Here is a 19,326-nt window from a genome sequence, read left to right as displayed (position 1 = left end):
AGCCATCTAGCCTTATATATGTCTATGGTTTGGATGGCTTTATTCTCACTGACCAAACATACCAAAGGGGTAAATGCTCCAAACATGCTTGTTGTAAACACATCCTAAAGCTCTCCAGTGAAACGTCATGAGTCATGATGATTGTGACGTGTGATGTGGTTGCATTGCTCAGTTCAACTGTATCTTCTCTGTTGGTCATGTTGATTTCTTTATGCAACAGTTTGCTTTCTTGCTCCGTTTTTTTTACCACGTTTTTTACCACATGAGTCATGCATTCATTCATTCATTCAGTCAGTCAGGAATGGATAACGGATATGATGTCATCAGTGATGATGTCATCCGCAGTGTTGCACAGCTGAACATCTGCCAGAGATTGAAGATATCGAAAACATCCTGCCAAACTTGGGCTGTTGAAAGATGTAGTTTCCTTGAATGAATGAATGAATGAATGAATGGGCTTGAGTTGCATGAGGTCGCCTGGTTGCTACATATGACGCACGTGGGCCATGGGCCGAAGTTGCACTTGTTCAGTTTACATTATATAATTTGGATGCGCAACTAAACTAATCCTAAAGCTTGCGATTACCGCTCAAATGGTCATTTAGCATCTATGAATGAATGAATGAACAAATTAATATTTGATTTTCGTGTCATGCCACTTTGTGGCCCATCCCATATGGGATTATTATGCCACATCAATAATCAAACAAAAACAATTAATACATGGGTAGTGCTCAGACTGATGAGAAACCCATAGGCAAGAACCAACGAAAACATAAATAAAAAGACAAAAACGGTATTGTAGACAGACAGCAGAAAATGGGTAATAACAGGATAGAAGCATGTTTTCAGCAATGACTTCAAAGCAGACCACCGGGTGTAGCTTCTCACCGTTCATGAAGGGCTGTACTTTGGTGATTGGCATGGCTGGACTGGGTGGGGTGCGAGCCTGGGGTTCTGGGGGTTTGGCTGGCTCACTTTCTGGCGGGTTGGGACTCAAGCAGCTCAGGGGGCTGACGGCTGCAGAGGGGGTGTCGACGGCGGGGAGGTCCTCCTCTGTCACAGAGACCACCTCGATCCTGGACGGGTCTGGCTCCTCCGGTGCCTCTGGCTCTGGCTCCTACAGCAGGGGAGCAGGGAGGGAGATAGTCCCTACTACTCCTGAACAGCAGATGATCTGTTTCAAAGGCTAAACTGATGCTTTCACTCCCTTTCTTAAGTGGCAGCTCGAAAATACACAGTTCACACAGCAGTATGCAGTATGCAGGACTTAAGACTCGCTTAAAGAGTTAAAGAGGTGTTTGTTAATATGAAAATGCCATAGTACCATTATTTTAACCAAAATTATCTCGACATACCGGTTAATATCTCAATACTGTAGGCTAATTATTAAAAAGGTCAAAGCTTTAAAAGCAACACTGCAAATGCTTCACATTGACTTAAAAACGAATTTATCATATCAAGACATGAGTCACAGACATTTGACTTTTTCGTAAAAAGTATCTATAAAATGCTGGTTTAACGTATAGAAATTGCAAGGAGAGATTTAGACAACGCAAGTAAACATCAAAATAACAGCATCTAAAATAAAGTGCTATTGGCCTGCATCAGAATATTACAAATACCCCTGGGATTGCTATAGTGTTGTATTATAAGTGTTATACACTTTGTTTCATTTTATATACAGTATATAAAATGAGACATGATGACAGACGAGGGATGCAGTTATATCGGTGGTGACAGTAATAAAAATTATGGGCGGTGTCATAACTGTTACTGTTTTTTGTTTTTGTTTTGTTTTTACCACAATACTGGAGAAATGATATCCTGAGTGAGAGAATGATATCCTGAGTGCCTTGCAGTGAGTGTAACGGTACAATTAGGTCAAATTCCTATAGATCACGACAAGCAACTGATGAAAACTGAAAGAAAATGTTTGGGCTCACCCCTTGATCATAGAAAAGATGTTTGCAATGAGGTATTTGCGGTTCAAAACAGATGTGTTCTACTGTATTTGAAAGAGGTATTTGAGGTTAGAAACGGGATTTCAAGGTCTCACGATGACAAGGAGAAGTTCAAGTCCCCTGTTTTTCCACACATTACCCCTCAGTCTATATCTACATGTATATCTATATAGTCTATATCTATATATTTATCCACTTGTTGCCTCTGCGGCGCTCTGTCTACTCACGGTCAGGGGGTTTGGGCTACCAGCGGTGGTGGTGGCGGCGGTGCTGTCGGCTGATGGCGGTTCTGGTTTCTCCTGGTTTTCAGTGTCACCCATGACTCCCCCTCACACTCGGGTCAGTATCCTGTGCCCATCTCAGAGCAGAGCACCCATGGGGCAGCACCCAGAAAACATGAGTTTGGAGAGTGCGGGGATAGGGGAAAAGAGAGGAGAAACAATGGCATGAGTGGGCCAGGTGAGGGAGAGGAGATCAAGACAGACAGCGATGGGGGGGGGGGGAAGACAGAAAAGGTGGTAGACTATCCTCAGAACGAGCGCTGGATCAGCTCTAGTCCTGGATTTGACCAATGAAAGTCCAACGCACTGATCCTGTACAGTAGTTTCTTCATTGTGTCTGTAGTCAATTACGCTTTGTCCCAAGACTGTCTCGCTTCACCTCCCTCTTTCCCCGTCCTGTCTGTCCCTTTGCCCACTTCTTCCCTCTCTCTCTCTGTCTGTCTGTCTGTCTCTCTTTCTCTCTCTCGATGCCTCTGATTAATGTCTGCCCTCCTGGTGTGCCTGCTCTATACAAAAGGGACACCTGAGCAGGTGAGTGCAGCCACTTGGAGGGGGGGGATCAGGTGACCCTGCGCCTCCCCCTCCATGGGTAGGGTTACACACTCGTGTGTCTCCATAGCGGCCAGAGAAACAGGGATGAGGAGCGAGGGGGGGGGGGGGGGGGGGGAGGTTGGGAGACTGCTGGTCACTGCCTGGCTGGACACCGTCCAGCGCCTACATCGGCCAGCTGCTCTCGTCTGCATCAGTTCCCGACAAATTGCTCACGGCCTGAAGTGAATATTAAGATCATATCTCTCCTCACAGGATTTTAAATTCAAACTCCTTGATGGTCTGACTCCCTCATTTTAGACACAGAAAGCTGAAATTATTGTTCAACCTAAATGAAGACACGGCCTAACGAACTAATCCCCCATTTGGTGGTGGACAAAAATCTGTCTTTCCTGCACTTGCCAACATTGAAACATTGGATTTTCTCTCCCCACTTCCATACAGAATAATAGTGCGAAAAAGAAAGAAAGACGTGTGTCTATTGGTTCATATCCTCAGGATGAGACGGGCAAATGCAGAGATGCAGATCTGTGTCTCCGTACAGCTGTTGGGTGTGTGTGTGTGTGTGTGTGTGTGTGTGTGTGTGTGTGTGTGTGTGTGTGTGTGTGTGTGTGTGTGTGTGTGTGTGTGTGTGTAAGTAAGTAAGTAAGTAATTCTTTATTTCTATAGCACCTTTCACAGCACGAGGTCACAAAGTGCTTTACAGAGAAACAGAGTCAAAGTTACAATGAAACAGTGAGGTAAAAAGCATAAGAAGCAACGATGAACAAGAAACATACATGATAAAAGACACAGGGAACATAAACAATAATAACCGGTTATCCGAAGGCTTGCCGGAACAGAAAGGTATTTAGCTGTCTCTTAAAAATATCCACAGAGGCAGAGGCTCTTAGGTCCACGGGGAGAGCGTTCCAAAGCTTTGGAGCTACTGTTTTAAAAGCGCGGTCACCTTTTGTTTTGAGCCTGGTCCGGGGTACGACCAGGAGCCCCTGGTTGGAGGACCTCAGTGACCGGCTGGTAGCATAGGGCTGGATGAGGTCGGAAATGTACCAGGGAGCTTCCCCATGCAGGGCCCTAAAAGTGGTCACCAGAACCTTAAAATGAAACCTGTGTGTGTGTGTGTGTGTGTGTGTGTGTGTGTGTGTGCGTGTGCGTGTGCATGTGTGAATATTTTGCCCTGAATTCACCCCATAGTTGGACCTCAGTTTTGGACGTTCACAACTGTATTCACAAGAAAACACACACACCTACACAGACACACACACACACACACACACACACACACACACACACACACACACACACAGTCATGGCTTGTGGTTGAAGTGAATTAGACAGTATATGCAGCCTTGGAGGAGGTGGCTTCCCGCCAGTCAATACCACATACAGCCGTTATACATTGCTTCTGGGTGTATACAGAGCATCGACATATAGGGCCCTATTCTCCCACAGGCCTTCGGCGCTAAAACGGGCCTTAACCGCAAAAAAACGTGTCTTGCGCCTGTTTTGGGACGATATCAATATGGCTTTACGCTGCCAAATGCGCTTTAGGCCGAATGGGCGTGGCGCAGTCCCAGAATGGGCGAGACTAGGCGTGTCGGCGCTAAATACCGGCCTACTGATATCTTCCAACCTGGCGTACATTTAGGCTTTGCGCTTTTGAAAAGCAGGCCTATTCAGTGCGCGGAGCGCTCCCCTCTGGCTCTCTCCCTCCCCTCTGGCTCTCTCCTCTGTCACCCTTCTCTGTGTCACTCTCTCCCTCTCTCCTCAGTCCCCAGCATGCAATTGGGTACTCCATTTCGCTACTAAATAGCAACCAAATGAGGCGAAATAGATATAAAAGGTCGATCTAAAATAATGTGTAATGGTAACACAGCCTGCAATTGTAGAACATTTCAATATTGGACCAAATAAAACATCGGAATTAAAACACCACCCGGCACCCTAAGTGAAACATATATGTCCTCCTGGGCCTATATATATCCCTTGTCGATTTAACGTGATTTAGATAAGTGACAGCGGAACGCGCTTCCTACTGTCATCTGCTATACTGTGATGTCCGCTCCAATAACTTGGCCCTACTTCACATTTAGTTTTACAATAAAAACACATTTATGCAATGACTTTACATAATGTAGGTGTGACGGTCCGTTACATATGTTACGGCCCGCTACCCTCTCTCTCATAGATATGGCGGTATTAGTTATGATATGACGTACATAGTCTTTGCTATGACAAAAGTTCAATGGACAAACCAAAGAGGATCCTGGAGCACACGATTCACTGGAAAATTGCTTTATTCAATGACTAACGTTGAATAAAGCAATTTTCCAGTGAATCGTGTGCTCCAGGATCCTCTTTGGTTTGTCCATTGAACTTTTGTCATAATACTGTCCTGTCCTGAGAGCACCGACCTCCTTTTGCGGAGGGGCTGACGCGCAAGAGACTCCTTTTGTATAGTCTTTGCTATGTTTGGCTGTCATTGATGAGGGGGGGGTTGGCTCAGGAAGTGAGGTTACGGGAAAGGATATAACGTACCCGGAAGCCGCGATCAGGAGCTTTTTCAAGTGTCCAGACTGAAGAAGGGAGACAGGCTCCTGCGGGCGCATCCCCATTTTCGTTTCCTTTATATCAGTATTATCTATGTTATCCTTGATGTGATGTATAGCGTCTTTATGAATAAGATGGTGTCTCGAGTCTGAACACCATCCACACCTCCTCGGCTGAGCTGTCGGGAGAAGGCCGACGCCACACCGGGGTCCAAGGGTGGCAGTCCCCAGGTGAGCTATACCCTAGCCTCTTAATGACAGCCATGTCTTTCCATGTTGTGGGATTCGGTGATGTATGTTGCCCCTAGACCGAGCTTGTTAGAATTGGGTTGCCGAGTCCGCGACATTTGGGGGCTCGTCCGCGGCTTGAGCTAATGTTAGCCGCGGCCCGTTGCTAACGTACAATGCTAATGCTAACGGATACAGCTATTAGCTAACGTTATTTACTTTTGGGTGTACGTGCACTATCGAGGCTTCGTGAGAAGTTGGATAAAGTCCCGCCGTATGTCCGACGCTTATGTTATTATGTTATGTTCGGTTATGGGACGTTTCTAAATTTGGCGATTAGTGCATGTAGGCTTGCGCCTGTCTTATTCGGTTCAAACATTAACGCGACTTCAGTAATCTTGCTCACCGCTGAACGTTCAGTGCCGCTCTGGGATCCTAGCAGATGGAACTCAGTGCAAATGTAATAAAACAATTTGAAAAACTGAGTGATGCTATAATTCAAGAAAATAAATTTAGTTCTGCTGTTGGGACCTGTATGCTAGTATGATAGTCAGTGTATAGGTGCTAGTGGATCAAGTTATAAATTGATCTGCTAACAGAGCTAGCTTCGGAGCTTTATGATTAGTGAGGTGAAGGCTGGGTTGAATTCGGCCCGCTAGAAGTTCACACTGCCAGGCCTTAGGCTATAGCATATAGGAGTGTGAAGTTCAAAAACGGATTAGCTGTGGCGCTGGATCCTGACTAATCGCAAAACTCTAGAAAATTAAATAGCGACAGGGTGAGCTAGTTTTAGCCAAAATTGTAAGTGTGTGACTGCTGCCTTTGCCAATATGGAGGATGTACGTAGGATGACAAAGGAGCAGTTCAACAAGCTGAAGCTGGAGGAGTTGAAAGTAGTGGCTGAACAGGAGGGAGTCGTCTTGGAAGGAGGACTGAATAGGAACGAAATGCGCTTGCGGATAATTGCAGACCTAGAGTTAAAGGAGATTTGGGATGAGGTGAAGCAGCAGAAAATCGAGAGAGAAAAGGAGGAGCGTGACGAGGCCCGACATCGGGAAAGGGAGGAGCGAGAAGACACTCGACGGCGTGTCGAGCGAGAAGAAGAACGAGCCTTTCAAAGAGAAAAGGAAGAGAGGGACCGTGGTGAGGCTGATAAAGACAGAGAGTTACAGAGAGAGAAGGAGGCCCAGGACAGGTTGCTTCAGAAAGAGCTAGCCACGATGGATAGAAAAAAGGTTTTGGATGTGGAGCATCAGGCTGCACAGAGATTTGATATTGGTAGGGCTCGGAGCTTTATGCCACAGTTTGATGAGGCGGCAGCTGATGTGTTTTTCGAGGTGTTCGAGAAAGTGGCGAAGGAGCTTCACTGGCCGGATGATAAGTGGCCACTGTTGATACAGAGTGTTCTTGTGGGCAAAGCCCAGAGGGCCGTAGCCGCTCTCGACACGCGCAGGGCTGGAATATCCAGCATTGAGGAAGGCCGTGCTGGAGGCCTATGGTAGCGTTCCGGAAGCATATCGCCGCCAATTTCGTGAACTGAGACGGCAGAAGGAGGAGTCCTATCTGGACCTGTGGCGGAAGCAGGAAATTCTATTTGATCGGTGGGTTAACTCATGTCAGGCCCTTACTATCCAGCAGCTGAGGGATTTAATGCTCCTGGAACAATTCAAACTCAGTGTTCCCAGAGAGCTGGAGGTCTATCTGAACGAGCGTGAGTTAGTGAGCCCACGACGTGCGGCCGAGCTGGCTGATGGCTATGAAGTAGCTCATGCTGGGAGGCCGAGTGGACCCATCGGGAGAAAGCGGCCCCCTGAGGAGCCATTTGAGGGAAGTTACCTGCAGAGGAGGCCAGGGGAGAGTAATGTGCGGTATTCTCCGATGGGAGAGAGGGGCCCTCCATTTCCCCCATATAATGTACGGCAGCCTAGATCAGGTGGCTTATCTCCAACCTTTGGACGGCGTTCTGCTGACCGGATGGAGATTCGGTGTTACCACTGTGATAAAGTAGGTCACAAGAAGGACCAGTGCCCAAACTGGAAACCAGTGGGGCTTGTGGACCTGAGGCAGGATCGGTCGAGAGACCTTCGGGGCTATGAGGGTTTTATCTCGCACGGGACCTTAGCAGAGTCAGAACAGCACCATATGAGGGGTGGCTCCGAAGTACCGATTACGATACTTAGGGACACTGGAGCCACGCAGACGTTGCTCCGAAAGGGCGTGATGGAGCTGTCCGAGTCCACTTTCACGGGGCAGTTCGCTATTGTGCAAGGTGTGTGTGGTGGTTCGGAGAGGGTGCCCCTCCATTGCGTGTATTTGGACTCCAAGATAATGCATGGATATGTGACTGTGGCAGAGCTACAAGCTTTTCCCTTTGGCACTATTGATTTGGTCCTGGGCAATGATTCAGCCGGGATGAGAGTTTTCCCTGACCCCTGCGACCTACCTCCTGTGGGTTCCCTAGAAAGAGAACAGCTCAAGGGACAATACCCGGAGCTGTTCCCAGTGGCCGTGGTCAGCCGAGCTCAGGCCAAGGTGAAGGCTACCGTGGGCGTGGAGCTGGATGCTCTGCCTGAGGACGGAGAAATCGGGATAGACAAGTTGTTTGCAGAACCTGAGGGAAACGCGGCGGTGGCTGTTGAAGATCGAGATGGTAAGGCAGAAGCCAGTGAGTTGCCCCCAGCTCCGGCGGGACCCGAGGCGTTACTCCTTAACCGTCAGACCCTGGTGGGAGAGCAGGAGGGGGATCCGTCCCTGGGTCATGCGTGGGAAGTGGCGACCAGTGCTAGGGAAGCGGATGAGTGTGCCACTGGGTATTTTGTAAAAGAAGGCATCCTTTTTCGGATTAAGTTTAAGTGGAGGCCTTCGAGATGGCCTGCGGATATAGAGGGGGGCATGTTGGAGCAAGTAGTGCTGCCTTCGCAGTATCGACAGGAGGTGATGCGCCTAGCTCACGACTCTGTGCTTGGTGGTCATTTAGCGGCCGGGAAAACCGGTGAGAGGATCAAACGCCATTTTTTCTGGCCAGGTATAGGGGGGGATGTCCGCCGATTCTGTCGGGCGTGCCCTACATGCCAGGTAGTTGGGAAGCAGGGGAGGCTCCCACCTGTGGCGCCCTTGCAGCCGTTACCGAGACAAACGGAGCCGTTCGCACACATTATGATAGACTGTGTGGGGCCGCTACCAAAGTCGAAGCGGGGGAAGGAGTACTTGCTGACCATCATAGATGTAGCCACCCGGTATCCGGAAGCTATTCCCCTACGGAGTATACGGGCCAAGGTGATCATTGAGCACCTCCAGAGGTTCTTCGCATGGGCTGGGGTGCCGCGCACCATCCAGTCAGATAGAGGAACCAATTTTACTTCATCACTGTTTAAACAAATAATGACGGAGTGGGGCATCACACCCAAGTACTCTTCCGCCTACCATCCTCAGTCGCAGGGAGCTATAGAGCGATTTCACAGTACCCTCAAGGACATGATACGAACATTTGTGGAGGCGCAGAAGAAGGAGTGGGATGAGGCCATCCCATTTCTCCTGTTTGCCATTCGCGAGGCTCCTTCCGAGTCCTTGGGGTTCAGTCCATTTGAGCTTATCTTCGGCCATGAGGTGAGGGGCCCGTTAGGTATGTTTAAAGAGATGGCCGTGGAACCGACGGAGCCTGGTGATGTGTTGCAGCACGTCTCGACTTTCCGTGCCCGACTAAGATCAGCGTGCGATGTGGCCGGGAGGAACCTGGCCGGGGCAAAGGCCCGGATGAAGGCCGGTTATGATAGGAAGGCCCTGAGGCGATCTTTTGACGCAGGGGATATGGTTTTGCTGGCTGTTCCCGAGCCGCGGGATCCCTTAGGACCTGGCTTTATGGGCCCATATCGTGTGTTGCGGAAGGGTGGGGAGCTGTCCTATGTCCTGAGTACACCGGAGAGGCGGAGGAAGACCAGGCTCTGTCACATAAACCTCCTGAAGGAATATGTAGAGTGGGAGGTTGTGGTCGGTTGTGTGCATGGCCGTAACTAGCTATGAGAACGGGGAGGTCCGGACCTCCCCTAATATTTCAGCCTGCAAAAAAAAAAAAAAAAAAAATTTTTTTTTTTTTTTTTTTGCAGGCCAGGCCAGGCCAGGCCACTCACTGAACAGCAGGCCAGGCGCCGCCTACTGGTTTACTAGTGGTTTTATTACTTTATTCAGGTTTAAAGTGGGTGCATCTCATTGTAATCATGCATGATGCCAATTGCCAAGCTCCCGAAGTCAGGTATGCAGGTGGCTATATGCATGGTTTCAGTTTCATGACCCAATAAGTAACAAAAAGAGGTGGTGTAAAGTTAAAAACAACATAATATATTTTATTTTATTTTTCAATCGTTCCTATCAGGAATAAATAAATGTCCCTCTGTATGTTTTTTTTATTATCGATGATGACTTTGTGTGTTGTGTACGGCTTGGGTTGTGTACCTGTGTTTGTAGGTGTCATTTTGATATGAATTTGGCTAAAACAGTTTGTGTTTGTTAGTTACAATTATGTTGACAGGAGAGCTGAGCAGGTGGTGACATGAAAGAGAATATACTGAATAATGACATCACAACAGTATAATCCTAATGTTGATTTAAAATGATATATTACTCTAAATATGGCTAAAAAAGGGGGGGGAAAAAACTCAAATTTTTTTCCGAATCCGCCTCCCCTTGCTGGCCTCCCCTATTTCGGAACCCTGGTTACGGCCCTGGTTGTGTGGTGGTGCAGTCGGATGAGGGGGGCGACGGGGATGACCCGGAGATGTCCGAGCCTCCCCCCGAGGTTATTAGTGCTCGGCTGTACAATTCCCAGGCTCGAGCTGAGTTGGAGGGAGCTTTGGGTCACCTGACAGGAGTGCCGCGGCGGGATGTTCTGGAATTAATAGATTCTCACCCATGTCTGAGTAGTGATGTCCCGGGGAGGACCAATCGGGCGGTGCATGATGTTGACGTGGGTGGAACGGGACCCATTAAGCAGCATCCGTACCGGTACCCCCCGAGGAAGAAGCAGGTGATACAGGCTGAGATTGACTACATGTTGGAGATCGGAGTTATTGAACCGGCCGACAGCGCCTGGAGCTCGCCGGTGGTGCTGGTGGCACAGGAGGAGAGGGCGGATCGCTTTTGTGTCGACTATAGAAAGTTAAATCAGGTGACTAAGGCGGACGCCTATCCTATCCCCCTGTTAGAGGACTGTATCGACCAGGTGGGCCAGGCGAGGTATGTGACCAAGATTTACCTCCTCAAGGGGTACTTCCAGGTGCCGCTGACGAGGCGAGCAAGTGAAGCTTCAACCTTTGCGACTCACGATGGTCTGTATCGCTTTCTGGTCATGCCGTTTGGGATGAAGAACGCCCCTGCAACGTTTCAGCGTTTGATGAATACGATCACTAGGGGGCTGGGGAACACCGTGACGTATATCGATGACGTGGTAACGTTTAGCATGACCTGGGAGGAGCATGTTCGCCAAGTGAGGGAGCTGTTTGAGCGTCTGGCTGAAGCCGGTCTGGTGGTTAATTTAAAGAAATGTGAGTTTGGGAAAGGAAAGGTAACCTATCTGGGATACCAGGTTGGGTGTGGTACCGTGCTACCTCGGGAGGCAAAGGTGAAAGCCATCTTGGAATTTCCTGTTCCCCAGACCCGGTCGCAGCTCCGGCGGTTTCTTGGGATGTGCGGATTTTACAGCCGGTTCGTGAACCAGTATGCCCACATCACAGAGCCTTTGACCAACCTCTTAGGTGAGAAGGTGCGTTGGGTTTGGGGAATGAAATGTCATGATGCGATTAAGCAGATCAAGGGGGTCTTGGCCAGCTCGCCGATACTTAAAGCGCCGGATTTCCACCAGTCGTTCAGTCTGGCAGTGGATGCTTCAGATGTGGGAATAGGGGCCGTGTTGCTCCAGATGGAGGAAGGGGTGGAGAAGCCGGTTGCCTATTTTTCCAAGAAGCTTAAGAAGCATCAACGGGCGTACTCAACGATTGAGAAAGAGGCTTTGGCCTTGGTGTTGGCCGTTCAACATTTTGAGATTTATGTCGCTGGTAGTGAGCAGGTGTTGGTGTACTCCGACCATAATCCTTTAGTTTTCCTAGCGAGGTTCCGTACTGCTAATGCCCGAGTGTTTCGTTGGAGTCTGACTTTGCAGCCGTACAACTTGGTGGTTAAGCACATTTCTGGCAAAGACAATAAGATTGCGGATGCCCTGTCTCGAGGGTGAAGGAAACTGTACTAAGAATTGGACATTGTTAATTAAATGTGATTCTTCCCCATCTAGGGGAAGGTGGGGGGGAATCATTTGAGTTTAAAATATCTTGAGGATATAGTTTTCCTCTAGAGGATGATTGAATAATCATGTATAGGTACGAAATGTTTATGTAAATTTCGTCAAGGTTACGAGTTCAGAAAGCGGGAGAAAAAAACAACAAAAATAGAAGCGTAAACTCGGAAACCGTTTTTTTTAGAAGTGTTTATTGATAAGTGTTGTGACGCATTGTTTTTTTTGTCTTTTCTCTTTTTCTAAGGGAGGGGGTATGTGACGGTCCGTTACATATGTTACGGCCCGCTACCCTCTCTCTCATAGATATGGCGGTATTAGTTATGATATGACGTACATAGTCTTTGCTATGTTTGGCTGTCATTGATGAGGGGGGGGTTGGCTCAGGAAGTGAGGTTACGGGAAAGGATATAACGTACCCGGAAGCCGCGATCGGGAGCTTTTTCAAGTGTCCAGACTGAAGAAGGGAGACAGGCTCCTGCGGGCGCATCCCCATTTTCGTTTCCTTTATATCAGTATTATCTATGTTATCCTTGATGTGATGTATAGCGTCTTTATGAATAAGATGGTGTCTCGAGTCTGAACACCATCCACACCTCCTCGGCTGAGCTGTCGGGAGAAGGCAGACGCCACACCGGGGTCCAAGGGTGGCAGTCCCTAGGTGAGCTATACCCTAGCCTCTTAATGACAGCCATGTCTTTCCATGTTGTGGGATTCGGTGATGTATGTTGCCCCTAGACCGAGCTTGTTAGAATTGGGTTGCCGAGTCCGCGACAGTAGGGTATATTTATGTGCATCATCCTTCCTGCAGCAGGCGAGAGAAAATGATATCTTTCTGGACAAACTTTCACCAATCTAATAGGCTATATTTTTCTAGCTGATGCATTTAGAACATTCTTTTCACTTTGATCTTGCTATAGTGTAGCGTATTTACATGCTTGCAGTATTTAAACTGCAGTTAGATTGGTTTGAGAAGCATAATAATATGGAATAATAGCCTATATGGAGACAGACAGACTGGATGAAGGGAGGGGGGGGGGGGCAGAGCGCTTGGCTTCTGTCTGGTTTTGCTGGAGAGTGGAATTGGAGCTTAAAAGGCAAGCGTGCGATTCGTTTATTGCACTCATCCAATGAGCATGACGGTGCATAATTTTACGCTTAAAAGGCGTGGTTGTAATGCTTTAGGCTGCGTCTAGCACCAAGACCAAGATATCAAGTGCGCTGGTCCACGCCCACTGCGCCAGGCGCTCGGCGTAGAAACTAGGCCGATGCAACGATAGGGGCCATAGAGTGAGAACTGGTGACTACAACAGGAAGCAACGTCTCATTCCTCTGCAGATGACATTAGAATGTGTGTTTGACTGATCTGGATGTGAGTTGAGCAGGTAAGGATCCTACCAGGAAACATTAGACATGTTTGATACATTGTGTGTATGTATGACTGTGTATATCAGGGGTTGTCAAACATACGGCCCGCGGGCCAGAACCGGCCAATGGTCCAATCCGGCCCACAGGATGACTTTGCAAAGTGTGGAAATTGCACTGAGAAGTCCTTCAATCCAACTTGTCAAGCTCAGGATTTGGAGCAAGTTACAATACTGCTAGCCTGTTCATGTTTTCTGTATTCATCACTAAATGGCAAGCTATTTTCATTACCCTTGCATAATAGAGAAGCATTGCACAGTTGTCGTCAATTCTAATACTGCAGTTACAGACTGTAGATTTGATGTGATATGCCTATGGTAGCTGGTACTTAAAATGTACCTGTAGGCTAATTCTTTAGAGACTAAAAGAAACTGGAAAATGTTGAGGTGTTGTTATTTATAGGTTATTATTGATTTTCTTTGTCTGGCCCACTTAACCCATTGATACCTGATGCAGCATTTGTGTGTGTATCCCTTTAAGACCGCGATACACACACAAATGCGGCATATACACGCAAATGCTGCATCAGGTATCAATGGGTTAAGACAAAATTGCATCCCATGTGGCCCGTGAACTAAAATGAGTTTGACACCCGTGTATATGATGTGAAATCTTTCAAGATGTGTATTTGATGCTCACGGTAAATATTCATTAGTTAATTGCCAAAATGAACCTTAATGTTTAATGTAAGGTACACACAATTTTGGGTACTTGCAAGGGAACTAATGAGGAACTATAACAATCAGTTAATTGAGTAGTTAATCATTACTTAATGAATCGTGAATTATTACCTGTCCACAGAAACTGGTCATTCTCAATGTGATGTGATGATGCGTTGTGCTACAGTAACTTTGCCTCCTGCGGCTTGGTAGTGTGATCAGATTAGATGACGAAACTTTAAGGTTGTCATTGGGGCCATTTTTTTCCCCAGCTTTAAAACAGTTACAATTATATAAACACTCAGCACACAATCATATCACATGGTAAAACGATTGAAATCAAATGCAGTGCGTAGCAATATAGTTTCAGAGTTTCAGGGTTTTGTTGTCAGAAATCCTCAGGTGACATGCATATCAAGATAAAGTACATACTATATTATACAATATAACCCTGTCTAGCTAAATGCATGGTATGAAGTGCACACCACATATTAACTGCATAATCATTATGAGTTAAATAATTGAAAGGAGGCATATCATAATAATAGTAGTGGTAATAATAATAATATTAATAAACTAGAACGACCGCACCGCAGATTTATGCCTCTGCCATTAGTTCATTCTTGAGTCCAAATCGCCATTTGAGGCAAATTGGAAGAAATTCCGTCAAGGTGCTCCTGAGATGCTGCGTTACAGAGCTTGTAAATTGGGTGTGTGAGGTCACAGTGACCTTGACCTTTAACCACCAAAATGTAATCAGTTCATCCTTGAGCCAAGTGGACGTTTGAGGCAAATTAGATGAAATTCCGTCAAGGCATTCCTGAGATCTCACGTTAACAAGCTTGAAACGAGTGGTCGTGATGACACACCTTGAACTTTGACCACCAAAATCGAATCAGTTCATCCTTGAGTCCAAGTGACGTTTGAGGCAAATTCGAAGAAATTCCATCAAGACATTCCCGAGATATCGCGTTAACAAGCTTGAAAATGGCGTTCGAGAAGTCACAGTGACATTGACCTTTGACCTTTGATAACCAAAATGGAATCAGTTCATCCTTGCGTCCAAGTCGATGTTTGAGCCAAATCAGAAGACATGCCATCAAGCTGTTCTTGAGATATTGAGTTAACAAACTTGGGAATGGCGTTTGTGAGGTCACAGTGACCTTGAACTTTGACCACCAAAATGTAATCAGTTCATCCTTGAGGCCAAGTTCATGTTTGAGGCAAATTTGATGAAATTCCATCAAGCCATTCCTGAGATATGGCGTTAACAAGCTTGACAATGGCATTGGAGAGGTCACAGTGACCTTGACCTTTGATCACCAAAATGTAATCTGTTCATCCGCCCAAGTCGACGTTTGAGCCAAATTGGAAGCAATTCCATGAAGCCGTTCTTGAGATATCGCTTTAACAAACTTGGGAATGGCATTCGTGAGGTCACAGTGACCTTGACCTTTGACCATGAAAATCTAATCAGTTCATCAGTTCATGCTTGAGTCCAAGTCGATGTTTGAGGCAAATTTGATGAAACTCCGTCAAGGCATTCCTGAGATATTGCGTTAACAAGCTTGAAATGGCGTTCAAGAGGTCACAGTGACCTTGACCTTTGACCACCAAAATCTAATCAGTTCATGCTTGAGTCCAAGGCGATGTTTGAGGCAAATTTGATGAAATTCCGTCAAGGCAATCGTGAGATATTGCGTTAACAAGCTTGAAAATGGCGTTCGGGAGGTCACAGTGACCTTGGCCTTTGACCTTTGACCATTAAAATCTAGTCCGTTCATCCTAGAGTCCAAGTCGATGTTTGAGGCAAATTTGATGAGATTCCGTCAGGGCATTCCTGAGATATAGCGTTAACAAGCTTGGGAATGGCATTCGTGAGGTCACAGTGACCTTGACCTTTGACCATGAAAATCTAATCAGTTCATCAGTTCATGCTTGAGTCCAAGTCAATGTTTGAGGCAAATTTGATGAAATTCCGTCAAGGCGTTCCTCAGATATCGCGTTAACGAACATCGGACGGACGGACGGACAACCCAGATCCATAATGCCTCCGGCCTGGCTATCGCCGGCGGAGGCATAACAATGATTTTTCTAACACTTTGGACAGACTACCGCTCCAAATCGGAGCGGTAGTCTTAAACTGTCACTTCATCAATGCACCCTATTCATAGTATTCCGATGATGTCACAAGCCTTTTTCCTACCAATATGGCGCTACACACAATACACACAGCTCATTGGCTCTAAGTGTCACTTGATTGTAATCACCTGTTAATTGATCACAATCACCTGTTGTTTTCCTACCAAAATGGCCGTGTGGTGATGTAACAGAATACTATCAATAGGCTCTGATATAGCCATATAGCCATATAAGGTAAAATATAACTGCAGCACATCTCTGGTTGGTGAAGTGCATTTGTGGCGTGTGTGTGTGTGCACGTGCGCACGTGCATGCGTGTGTGGGTAGTTGTGTGTGCGCGTGCACGTGCGTGTGTGGGTAGGTGTGTGTGTGTGTGTGTGTGTTTGTGTGTCAACAGCATCACTGCCACTCTGTTTCCTCTCGACTCTCGACCACAGAATCCACAGTAGGCTACAGCAGGGGCGGTTTTAGCATCAGAGCTTTGGGTGGGCTCAGCCCACCCAAAGGTCATGGACCGCTGAACCCCTAGGGGGGTCCGGGGGCATGCCCCCCCGGAAGAAAATTTTGTACAGTTTAAAGTAAAAATGGATCAAACTGGCGCACTTTGAGATCAAAATGAAGAGACTAGATCTATGAAGAACTACACACATCAATATCTTCTTTACCGTTCTGTGGTTTTACAGCAATGAAAAAATAATTGTTTCCCTATATATACTATATATATTCTGCATACAGGTTACTATATGGTAGAATTATGCTTGCATAAATAATACCAAAATCACTTCAGGGGAATTTCAAGTAAAGCAACATTTTGCTTTGTAGGCAAAACAAAAGTAAAATTAAATCAAAAGGGAACTTCCTAACTTATTGGCTGGAATAATATTCCGACAAGATAATAATATACTGTAAGCACTAAAGCAGGAGTTTGCAGTCAACTAGTTGAAATTAATATGTGGCAGTATTTGTGGGGGTCAAAATCTATGTAGGGTGTACCACCACAAATAGATCAGTGTATGGGAAACACTGACTATTAAATTGTGTGACTAGAAAGACACCAATAAATCTGAGAAAATGTACTTTAATTTTGAACAACAGCACTACAACGGTGGCATTACAAATGGTATTATGAAATTATTGTGTGAAAAAACAAGAATGCCACTTTTTTCATTAACTTTAAGCAGAAAATTAAAAAATAGTTTTAAAGCAAAAATAAATAATAAATAAAGATCATTTTAACATTGGCTCAACCAGCCCATCTTACTGACCACCAGGGGTCCTGGTCCTTAATCCCTTTTTATTACTCCCATGCCACTGGTACTGTACACAAACAAGGCTGTTTAAATATCTGCCTTGCACTCCCTTAGAGCAGGGGTGTCAGACTCATATTAGGTAGAGGGCCGGATTTGTTCAACTGAGACCTCATGGGGGCCGGATTTTTTTTTTACTAAAATCAATTCGACTCATTTACCCATTTACTTCACAAAAGAAATACTGCTCTTTCCATTTCTCTTGAAACTGCCTGCATTCCGTGTCAACCTTTCTCTTTTTCGACAGCATCTTGTTCAGGGGCGGACTGGGATCATAATTCAGGCCGGGCATTAGATACCAAGCAGGCCAGGCCGATACGGGCCGACGCGCGTGCCGGCGTCAGAAAAATTTGGGACGTTTAAAGCTCAATTTGGGCCATTTGAAGCCAGATGTGGGCCGTTTGAAGCCCAATTTGGGTCGTTTAAAGCCAGATTTGGGCCGTTTGAAGCCCGATTTGGGCCGTTTGAAGCCCAATTTGGGCCGTGGGCCAAGTCCAATTTTACAATGAGATGCACCCACTTTAATCCTGAATAAAGTAATAAAACCACTAGTAAACCAGTAGGCGGCGCCTGGCCTGCTGTTCAGTGAGTGGCCTGACTGCGGGCACAATTTTTTTTTTTTTTTTTTTTTTGCAGGCCAGGCCAGGCCAGGCCAGGCCACCGGGCATTTGCCCGACGTGCCCGATTATGCAGTCCGCGCCTGATCTTGTTGATTCTTTTGTTTTTTGGTAGGTAGCTGAATGCGCGATTCAATTCCAGCGTGGCATCATGGCGGCTTTGTTTACACCTGATGACCTACTGACATACTTCCTTGTAGTGCAGGTTAATTAACTTATGAATGAACTCTTAGCTTGCTTATTAGCCACACGTAGTTCATGATAATGGGGTGCGAATTTAATAATAATAATAATATATATATATATATTTTTTAATATTCCAAAACATCTCGCGGGCCGGATGAAACCTGCCCGTGGGCCGGATCCGGCCCGCGGGCCGTATCTCTGACATCCCTGCCTTAGAGGGAAATAACAAGCCTGTAAGAACTTTTATTGAGATACTGATAACATCACAGCAAGACATAATTGATGCCATGCACGCATGTTAAGCTATCGTCATCATCACATCAGACAGGCTGTGTAAAGCAGCCACTTGCGATTCTGAATGGCTTAATTTCATTCAGATAACAAGGGACCCATTTGAAAATGTTTGTCACTTATGCCCATATGTTTCTCAAAAAACATCACATCCATTTACACCCGCTTACTGCGAGCTAGCATGACATGGCTGGCTGGTGCCATGGTAGCCTACCTACCTTCCTCCAGTCCACCTGTTTGTCTGGCAGGCACAGCGACAAGTTCTTTTGTTTAGCCTACGACAACGTTACGTGCTAATTTGCATATGAATATGCGCTAATTAAGTAACTACTAACGACTCTGACTGCTCAATGCTCACCTCAGTTTCATTGATCATGAGTGGGGAGAACGATTGTGTGGACTGTGGAGGACCACTTCGCTGCTGTACTGTGTGTGTGTGACCTGTGTGAAGTGATGTGGGATTAGGCAGATAGATGGAGGAGGGAGCGCCTGCGCAGCCGCGGTTCTAGAAACTTTTCGGGTGGGCTGAACCCCCCTAAATTTTTGTCTCAGCCCACCCTAAGAACATAGAGGGGGGGGGGGAAACATGCACACAGCGCATTGAGTGTAGTCAGAAACTGCTACTAATGACCACCATGGATTTGGAGAGGGATTAAAAAAAAAAAAAAAAAAAAAAAAAAAAAGTTTTTTTGCCTCTATTTTTTTGGGTGGGCTGAGACTATTTTTGGGTGGGCTAAAGCCCACCCAAAAACGGCCTAGAACCGCCCCTGGGCTACAGTAGCCGACTTCTGTGGTTGAGCGAGTGTCATTTTCTACAGTGCACTATTAAGCCCCAGATACACTAATCT

General features: G+C 46.4%; 1 protein-coding gene across 1 annotated transcript in view; it reads right to left on the bottom strand.

Moving 5' to 3' along the window:
• The window catches only part of tmprss3a (transmembrane serine protease 3a), a gene marked incomplete at its 5' end in the record, with an annotated part of 21,041 nt that extends 18,757 nt beyond the window's left edge, over positions 1-2,284 (bottom strand). The window contains 2 exons of the mRNA XM_083638275.1: positions 892-1,120; positions 2,192-2,284. Coding sequence (XP_083494401.1) covers positions 892-1,120; positions 2,192-2,284 — 322 coding nt within the window. The remainder of the gene's footprint in view (positions 1-891; positions 1,121-2,191) is intronic.
• Positions 2,285-19,326: the final 17,042 nt, after the last annotated feature.

The sequence above is a fragment of the Poromitra crassiceps genome (assembly GCF_964638095.1).
Source record: "Poromitra crassiceps genome assembly, chromosome: 6".
In the NCBI taxonomy this organism is placed as follows: domain Eukaryota; kingdom Metazoa; phylum Chordata; class Actinopteri; order Beryciformes; family Melamphaidae; genus Poromitra; species Poromitra crassiceps.
This window is presented reverse-complemented; position numbering and strand designations above follow the sequence as displayed.